The following is a 9,422-nucleotide window of genomic DNA, read 5'->3' as shown; positions in this document are numbered from 1 at the left end:
GGGACGATTTTGAGGCCCAACATCTCCCCCAAACTCAAGATATTGCATGTCCTCATGCAATCAATGGTATCACATGTCCTCATGCAATCTATTACATTACGTTTTGGTACTTGAGCTTTGGCTCGAACTCTGCATGATATCATTTACTTAACTTTTGCAAAGCATTTTTGATTAATTACAACTTGGTTGGTTCTTGTGTTTCAACCATATTTTGTTTGTTGCATTCAATGTATGACATTTGCATAATGATAATGTGCTTTTTATTGCAGAGTATTTTTGTTGGAATGCATCATGGTTGGTTCTTGTGTAACAACCATGCTTGTGTTGGCATTTTGTTGGAATGCATCATGGTTGGTTCTTGTGTAACAACCATGATTCTGTTAGCATCCAATTAACTTTTAAATACTTTTGACAAAGCCATTTGTATGCTCATGTAATAATGAATATAGCTTGAAGGTAAGTGGGGTTAAGAATGTGATATATGAATGTGGATGTTATATGAATGTGATATATGAATGTGGATGTTATATGAATGTGATATATGAATGTGGATGTATCCTTCCCCTTAAACGAATGATTTGGGAAATTATGTGAAATGGGGAAAGCAAGGAAAAAGGAAGTGAAGTTTTTCCAAAAATTATTATTCTAACTTTTCAAGGAATTTAATGGTTAAAAGTTAGAAAATATCATACCTTAACTTACCCTTCCAAAACGGATGAGAGCTGTGCACGTGTGGCTGCAAGAACTTTTGTTCATGGTCTTCTTTACTTGGTTGGAAAAATCATGCATGAATCATGCATGTGCAGCTGCCACAATTCTGCTCTAAATCTGCTTCTTCAAGCTGTGGGTGAAAGATGAATCTGTGTTATTGTATCGGCTGCTGGATCCTCTGCTGCTGGATGAAAAATCTGAGGAGTCTGCTGAACATGGCTGAAAGTTGTATCTGCTGCTGGATGATGAATCTGATGAGTCTTGCTGAATATGGTTGAAAATATATAAGGCTTGGAAGGTATACAAAATATAGAAGTTAAATTTTCCTCCCAGCCTTATTTATTCACTTGTCCTCAAGTGAAATACAATGCATACAATGAATGGAAATACAATGAATGGAAATTGGCTTCATCTGCTACAAAATATGGGTCTTCAAGTCTTCAACGTTTGATGGCACAAATCTTACTATGTGATTAAATGTGTCGATGTCGAACATAGCAAGAAGTTGTTGACTTAGTGGCCGTTAATGAATGCCCCTAGCCAACACAAGAGCTCCCACCATTAATTCCAATGGGAGTCAGGATGCCTAACACATCTCTGTAGGTACGAATAAATTTGTCGTAGTCGAGTCACCTACAAGATCCAACGAACAAGGGATATTAATGTACTCCCATTGTTTATTGGCAAGAGTACTTGCCATTAAGGCATGCAAGCCTCTAGGTGTTTTTTCAATGATACATAGACTCTAGGACTTTGACTCAAGCAGAGTTTTATTGGTGGAAATGAAGGGGAATGGTAATGAGAAGGAAAATGGATGGATGTAAGGAAATGCATAATGTATGAATTAAGAACTCTTGCTGTGAAAAATGGATATGGAAGTGTCACGCCTTATGGATGTATGATTGGTGGAATTCAAACTTTTTCAGGGAGGTGGAAGGTAGTGGTTGTGGAGATGGATTTGTCTTCAGAATTTGTCATGAATTTAGTCTTTGGAAGACTAATTGTCGTCACAATGTAATCTCCTGAATGATCACTTTGTTATCCTGTAACCTATAAAAAAACTTGGCAGAAGAAACATAAGTTTGTTCAAGAAGAATTGATCATTTCCTTCATGATTCTTACGCAAAAATTTCATACCAAATAAATCAGATTTAGGAAAAATCAAAGTGTTGCAAGTGACTCAATTCATGATTTAAGTTTCAATCCATTTTAAAACTAACCATGAAAAATAATACTCCCTGTTTGTGTTCGATAACTCATGTGCTTGGCAATTCTGTCCTGCATATTAGTGCGTCATAAAGCATAGAACAGAAAGATGTAAATGGCAACTTAAAGCTATCGAAACAAGAATCCACCATTGGTTGATAAACCGATTTTTGTAATTTGTTTCCAAGTAGTCCATTTTTTATTTTCAAGTCTGTGTAAATTTTGTGAATTTTTTTATGTTGATTTTACTGTTTTTTCAAACAATAAATTAAAAAAAAAAAAAAAAAAAAAAAAAAAATTTTTTTTTTTTTTGAAAAAGTCGGTTGCTATGTATTATATTCTGAAAAAAAAAACGAGGGTCTAAATTCCTCTTTGTACATAGAGTTCGCAGATTGAGAGGAGGCAAGGGGTTTACAAAATGAGGCTGCCCCCTTGATCCTTAGACTACTTTTTTCCCTACTACTGCTAGAGATGGCACTAGTATAGATTCTAATAAAGGAGGATAACAAAAAGATACATTTGATTTTCATTCAGTCAATCATAATGTGTTGAATGTGTCTTGCTGTTGATTCTTCTGGATTCTCATCTTTGGCTCCATGATTTGCGCTGGAGGAGCTGGTGACGATGGTGTTCTTTTCCAGCCAGGATTTCAGAATGGCGAGCGATTCCTCGACATGGCCACAGCGATTTGAGAGCTGCTCAAATTGCTCTCGGAGAGAGGACACCCTGTGCATGAAAAGCTGGATTTCTGCTTTATACTTCTCCGTGTTGATGCGGTCCTGTTCATAAAGTCTCCTACTGTGCTCATCAAGACGCCTGTCATGCTCTTCTAACCTTGCAGCAAGCAGACCCTGTTTTTCCTCTATCAGTGACTGCTGAGTCCTTATTTCTTCCAGCTCAAATTGAAGGTCAGCACAGTGCAGACAATCCTCACTACGCGCCATGGAAAGGAGGATGTAAAATGGAAAAAGAGTCCAGAAGGCGGGAGAGATTAGGGAGATTTTGGAGATGATATCTTGCAGACGGAAATTGAAGACGCTGTCAGGGGAGATAGCAGATCCCGCTTTCTGAGCGACAAGGGAGGAGGATAGAAGGGGCGGGGCGAAGGCGCGCAAGCCAGAAGGAAGAACGACGAAGAAGAGGGAGGATGGAACAGAGGAAAACTTGCTGAAGGGGCAAGAGGGGAAGATGGAAGGCGGCTGGCAGAGGCGATGCGAAGAAAGCAAAGAGTGAAGAGAGGGAGGAACAGCTAGACTAGCCGCCCCGCAGAGACTACTCCTGAAAAACACCACGACATAAATTAGAGGAAAGTTAAACAGAGCAGGAAGAGACAATACCAGAGACTGGTTTTTTCTTCGACTCTGAACGAGAGCGCCTTCATCAAGCCAGTGTAGCTGCTCTTTCGCATAGCAGTGAATGACAAATCTTGGCTTGCCTCTGCCCATATTTATGGAGTGAATCCACCGATAGCCTGGGTGCCTAGCAGGAGCCGGACCCTCGGTAGTGATGAGATATTTTCCGAGATCTCTTTGGCGATCTACTGATGCAGTGTTTTCGATCTTCCGGCCGGCACTGAGTTGATTGGCTTTCCTTGGGTAGTAGATTATTCTTTGAATCGATACTTGGATAAGACTGCTTGTGCATTTCGTGCTCTCTGCAAAATGTCCTGATGATGTTGAAGCCATGCCCTTCGCACGCTTGATGGACCTGCGAATCTGGGCAATGTCAGGATTTGCCTGTGTCATGGCAGTGGTTGGAAGGTATCTCTGTTGTTGTGCCTCAACGCACCTTCCTGTTTTCCAACTGCGTTATTCGCATGCTTATCAGCTTCCACGTTGAGCGTACGAAGGATATGGTAGAGTCTGATGTTTTCAAAGTATTTGAGGAGGAGTTTAATGCGTCGAATATGTTGCTGAAGGCTGCTGTTCAGTGATCTCTGGTTATGATTCATGAGGCCAATAATTATAGAAGAGTCTCCAAATACTAATGCTTTTCTAATACCTAGGTTTTTTAATTGCAACCAACCTTGATAGAGAGCTAAGGCCTCTGCGTTGTTGTTTGTTTTTTTTCCCAGGCTCCATTCATAGCTGCAGATTTCTTCTCCTGATTCATTTAGAATAACTCCTCCCGTGCCTGCTGGTCCTGGGTTGGACTTTGAGGCACCATCAAAGTATAAAATTGGACAATTGCTACTCTGGATCCACCTCTTATAGTCCTGGGTTGGAAGTCTGATTTCCCACTCCCTGGTCTGATCCTGATGCTGTCTATCAGTTCTCTGAGTATCCTGTTGATGTCCTGGATGGCCTAGAATATGCCTGATAATTGACCTCTCCTCAACTGAGTAATCTGCTGCTTTGATTTTCCCTGTGTGTTTTGCTGCAATTGTCTCCTGCGCCAAGATGTGGGCCTTGTTGCATGTCATCCGAACATTACTCTCTTTGCTTTGGAAGATTTTTTTATTTCTTGTGAGCCAAATTTTCCATAGAAGATTGTGAGGTATGATATCCCAAGTTCTTTTGACAATCTTGCTCCTTTTATCTTTCCATGGGCAGTTCCTTCTCCATTCTTGAATTGCCTCTGCAATGTTCTGATGAGGTTGCCATGTTATATTGCCCAAGTTGGACAAGTTGATCCAGCATCTCTTCGCGAAGGGACAATCGAGGAATAGGTGGTGGATGGTTTCCTCTGCTGAGCAGCAATTGGGGCAAATTGAAGGTCCATGTATCCCTCTCTTTCTTAAATTTTCAGAAGTGAGGACTTTGCCTTTTAACAACAGCCAAATGAAAAATTTAACCTTGGGAATGGCCTCAGATTTCCAAATTGTTCTCCATTGATTCCAGATAGGAGTCTGATAGGTGCTGTTGCAGATAAATTGATAGCCGGACTTGATGGTGTAGCTTGAGCCCGTGGGGTCCCATCGAAATCCATCTGCTGCTCCTTTTTTAATGGGTGCTCTGTTCTGGAGGTTTTTTTGAAGGGCTTGGAAGCTTGATTCTAGATTTGAGGGGATAACTGGAAATTCCCAACTAATCCAGGCTCCTGTATCAGCATCCCATTTTGATATTTGATCAAGCCTCTGAATGCCTTTGCTATTAAGATGGAGGATGAAGGGAATGGCTTCTTCGACTGTGTTTAGAGGTTGGAGACCCATTATCTTATCAGTGGCATAATTGATATTGTTCCCTCCCCCAGGGATCTTTGAGATGTTTTGATTGAGGATGGGAATTGCTTTCTTACAGAGGTGCCAAATTTTAGTAGAATCTCTACTGGGAATATCAATTTCAAGAAGTCTTTGCCTTTTGTCGGAGAGGTATTTGCTTTCAATGACCTGTTTCCACCAGGCTTTTGGTTCATTAATTAACCTCCAAGCCATTTTGATCCCAAAAGCGAGATTTAGAATTTTAGGGGCTCTAATTCCCAGTCCACCTCTATCTTGTGATTGGATTACGCTTTTCCAACTGACCAAATTGAATCTATTTTTTTCTTTTTTCCCTCCTTGCCATAAGAAGTTGCGGAGGGCAGTTTCCAGCTTATAGTAAAAAGTGGCAGGAGCTTGGTAAAGAGTGAATCGATATAGAGGTAAGGAGGAGATACCTGATTTGAGCAAAATTAATCTGCCTGTTGGGTTAAGCCATTGAGTTCCCCATTGCTGGACCTTCCTTTTGACTTTGTCTATTATTTCATTCCAGGTAATGGCTTTTAGAGAGCCCATGGTGACCGGCATCCCAAGGTAGGTGAAGTGGTCCCAGTTTGCTTTGTAGGCAACTCCAAAAATGTTAGCTATGCTGTGAGCTGTTTGATTGGAGATATTCCATCCATAGATGCAGCTTTTTTGAAAGTTGACCTCTCCCCCTGAGTACTCCATGAATTGATCGAGAAGGATCTTGAAGCGCCTTGCAATAGTAGTGGAAGCCCCTCCAATGAGCAGAGTGTCGTCAGCAAATTGTGAGTGATTGATATTCTTCACTCCGTTTCCAAACTTGATACCAGAGATGAGGCCAACTCTTCTGTTGTGATCTAAAGTGCTGCTAAATGATTCAGCCATAATGATGAAAAGATAAGGGGAAAGAGGGCAACCTTGCCTTAACCCTCTTGAGGATTGAAATGCTTCGCAAGGGCGCCCATTTATGAGAGGCGAAATCCAGGGACCTGAGATGCAAGCAGCAATGGTGCTGATGAAGGCAGAATTGAATCCCATTTTCCTCAAGACAGCAAACAAGAAGGAGTGTCTTACTCGATCAAAAGCATTGGCTAAGTCAAGCTTAAGAACGAAACCTTTCTCCTGCCTTGATGTGCTGGAATGAATAGCTTCTTAGACCAAGGTGATGGTGTCATGAATTTGCCTGTTTGACATGAAGCCTCCTTGATTTTCGGATATAAGGGAAGGGAGAAGGGGTTGGAGTCTAGCAGCTATAATTTTCGTAAAGATCTTATAAGAGGTGTTACACAATGAAATAGGTCGGAACCTGGAGAAGGAAGTGGGGCGATTTTCTTTAGGAATGAGGGCGAGGAACGTTGAGTTTGTGAAGCCCCCCATTTTCCTTTTTCTTTGGATTCCCTTCATCATTTTTGCAAGGTCTTTTTTTATCAAATGCCAATGATCCCTGTAAAAATTTATTGGGAACCCGTCTGGACCTGGTGACTTGTCTGGTTGTAAAGTCCAGATAGCTTTTCTGATTTCCTCCTCTGTTATTTCACGATTTAGACTGTCATTCTCCTCTGGAGAGATTCTTTCCGGTAGATGCTGTAGAAGCGCCGAATAGTCGGCATCTCCTTGATTTTCCGTGAGGAGGTTTTTATAATGAAGGAAGGCAGCTCTTTTGATGGATTCTTGGTCGTTATGCTGACTGCCTTGGCTATCAATTATAGTGTTTACATTGTTCCTTGTTTTTCTGGCAGTGGCTTGCTTATGGAAGTAAGCCGTATTTTTATCACCTTCTTTCAGCCATAATTGTCTCGATTTGATTCTCCACTTGATTTCTTCCGCTCTCTTGATTTGTATTAGCTGCCCTTGAGCTTCCCATTCTTTACTTTTCAGCTGGTGGGTGAATCCATGGTCCTCTATTTGTTTATGGATTTCTTCCAAGTCCTGCTGTATTTTTTTTCTTATTTTTTCTGGCTCTTGATAGCTGACTTTTGCCCAGTCCTTGAGAGCTCTCCTTGTGTTTCTAAGTTTTGTTTCCCAAATATGGCTTGGAGAGCCTTCAACATGGTGCTTCCAGGTTGCTTCTATGATAGCTTCGGCCTCAACGTTGTCTCTCCACAAAGGATTGTACCTGAATGGAATTGGTCCCAATTGAGAATGGGAGTCCAGCGTTAAGAGAATGGGAAAGTGGTCTGAAGCTGTGACACTGAGAATTTTGGTGTGGCCTGCAGCAAAGGAAGAAAGGAGGGAGACATTAACCAAAATTCTGTCCAGTCTTTCCATAATATTGCCTGGCCCCAACCTTCTATTATTCCAGGTATATTTTCTATTTTTTGGGATGATATCCATCAGTTCATGTTCGGACATTATCACTTCCATCTGTCTTCTGAAGGGATCAGAGGTGAAGTTGCCCCCTCTTTTCTCGTTCGCATGGAGGATTAAATTGAAGTCTCCAGCTAGAATAACATTTGAGTTCTGCTCGTTGTCTATGTCTTCCTTCAGTTCCTTCCAGCACTGTTCCTTTTCCCGGTAATGATTGGGGATATAGACATTATAAATGATGAAGTCACAGCTCTCTTCCTTGTTACTAAGGTTGGTCCTTACCCAATTTTGATTGAGGACAGAAGATTTGCAGTCCCAGTACTGCTTGTTCCACATGGTTGTGATTCCTCCAGAGGCTCCTCTGGAGTTGCTACTGGCCCCTGAAAAGTTTTTTTGGGCATCTATAATTATTTGCATTTCGCTCTGACTTTGCTTGGTTTCCTGTATCAGAACAATTTCAGGTCTTTCTGTTTGAAGAAGATCTCGTAGGGCAGCTGATTTAGAGGGGTGCCCCATACCCCTACTGTTCCAAGATAAAAGCTTCATCATGAGGCGTTCGAGCGAGGAGGTGCTCGCCTCTCATGGTCTTTACCTGCTGTTTCTTTTTCTTGAGATCCTGTAATGAAGGAGTCCATAGGGGTTTGGATCCCTAGGGCTATGTCCTTTTGCGTGCTTTCTTCCCGATGCTGCTTGGCTGACTTTCTTCCTGGTCCCGGCTTCTTGTGGATATCGCTGGAGGCGCCAATGTCTTTTGAAGAGCTTCTGGTGGTTCTGAGGGGGGGAGGATCAATGAGGGGCTGAGAGGGAATCGAAGAAATCAAGGGAGGATCGGTCAGATCCGGAGAGGGCTGATCAGTCTGAGGATCATCAGAGGATAAAATAAGGAAAGGGTTGGAGGATGAGGGGAAAGAGGATTCATGGGAAGGTCCAGGAGGATTGAAAGGAGGAGAGGTGGGGCAGGGGGAGGAAGAGCCCGGTTGTTCAGAAGGTGGATCTTGTTTTGACTGAGGTGCTGCTTTCTTTTTTTTCACAGTTTCCCATTGTCCTCCTTGATCCTCAGATTCAAGATTAGTTATTTTAGTGCATCTATTAGCAAAGTGGCCGTATTCGTGACATACCTTACATTTAAAGGGTATTTGCTCGTAGTCCAGCTGCTGTATGTAGCTCCAGTCATCCACCTTCAGCTTGATGGCTTCTGGCAGGCCTTTCCCGAGGTCCACTTCTACGCAAATCCTTGCACAGGCTTGCATGTTATCTTTAGGCTCGCTTCTGTCAATGTATTTACCTACTGCATTCCCTATTGCTTTGACCGAATCATCTCCCCAACAATGCAGGGGGAGATGGGGAAGACGGACCCAAACCGGAACCGCATTAGGAATATCTAGTTCAGGGTCGAAGTCAGGAGTCCACTTGTTCAGATATAACCCTCGGGAGTCCATAAAATAGGGCCCGTTCCTGAATATCATATCCTTGTCTGCCTTGGTTTCAAAATGAAAGGTATAATAGCCTTTACCACAGAATCGAATCGAAATCTTTCCTTGTGTTTTATCAGACCAATTCCTTTCCACCCATCTCTGGACTGTCTTTGGTGAAGGCCATAAGCCTGTAAACTGCCCTATGAGCCCTTTTTCTGCTAAAGATAAAGCTGCCATTCGAGGGAGAGATGGAGGTAGCTGAACTTCTTGGAGAATATCCAGTTTCTTGACAAATTTTGAAGTTGCTGGTTTCGGTCGGGCGGGGGGCAGAGACTTTACCAGATCAGAGAAAGCTTTCTCTGCATCCCCAGAAGATGGATCTGAATGGGCCATGGCGGTGGCCAGGCCCCAAAAAGCAGGCCTCGCGGCCTAGGCCGAGGCGACGAAGCTGCAGCTGCTCACAAGTCTTCAGCGCTCCCGCGATCCAGCTCCGCGCGCTCCTTCCATTAAAACACCAAAAGGTAGTGGGCTTGGCCCGGTTCGGTTACTATTCGCACGACGAGCACCGACCTTGCTCGGGATCGAACACAAGACCGGTCCGTCATGACGAGGTCGACCTTACC

General features: G+C 42.8%; 1 protein-coding gene across 1 annotated transcript; it reads right to left on the bottom strand.

Annotated features, from left to right (window-relative positions):
• Nucleotides 1-3,658: 3,658 nt before the first annotated feature.
• On the bottom strand, nucleotides 3,659-9,192 carry LOC149186116 (uncharacterized). The gene is made up of 3 exons (XM_089409232.1): nucleotides 8,563-9,192; nucleotides 6,384-7,825; nucleotides 3,659-6,212 (listed from the first exon to the last, which is right to left on the bottom strand). The coding sequence occupies exons 1-3, from the start codon at nucleotides 9,190-9,192 to the stop codon at nucleotides 3,659-3,661; spliced, it is 4,626 nt and encodes a 1,541-aa protein (XP_089265358.1).
• Nucleotides 9,193-9,422: the final 230 nt, after the last annotated feature.

Source organism: Pinus tabuliformis, chromosome 3_1 (genome assembly GCF_031772625.1).
Source record: "Pinus tabuliformis cultivar Carrire ecotype Pingquan chromosome 3_1, CPIR1, whole genome shotgun sequence".
NCBI classification, from domain to species: domain Eukaryota; kingdom Viridiplantae; phylum Streptophyta; class Pinopsida; order Pinales; family Pinaceae; genus Pinus; species Pinus tabuliformis.
The sequence above is the reverse complement of the archived record's forward strand: the minus strand, read 5'-3'. Positions and strand labels throughout refer to the sequence as shown.

What these genes read in the sequence shown, in the direction of transcription:
- LOC149186116 (XM_089409232.1), bottom strand. Translation starts at nt 9,192, where the DNA reads ATGGCCCATTCAGATCCATCTTCTGGGGATGCAGAGAAAGCTTTCTCT. An exon ending in CAGAAGCCATCAAGCTGAAG is followed by an intron (nt 7,826 to 8,562) that starts GTGGATGACTGG and finishes GTTCTGATACAG; the next exon opens with GAAACCAAGCAAAGTCAGAG. An exon ending in CGCCCCACTTCCTTCTCCAG is followed by an intron (nt 6,213 to 6,383) that starts GTTCCGACCTAT and finishes TATTCATTCCAG; the next exon opens with CACATCAAGGCAGGAGAAAG.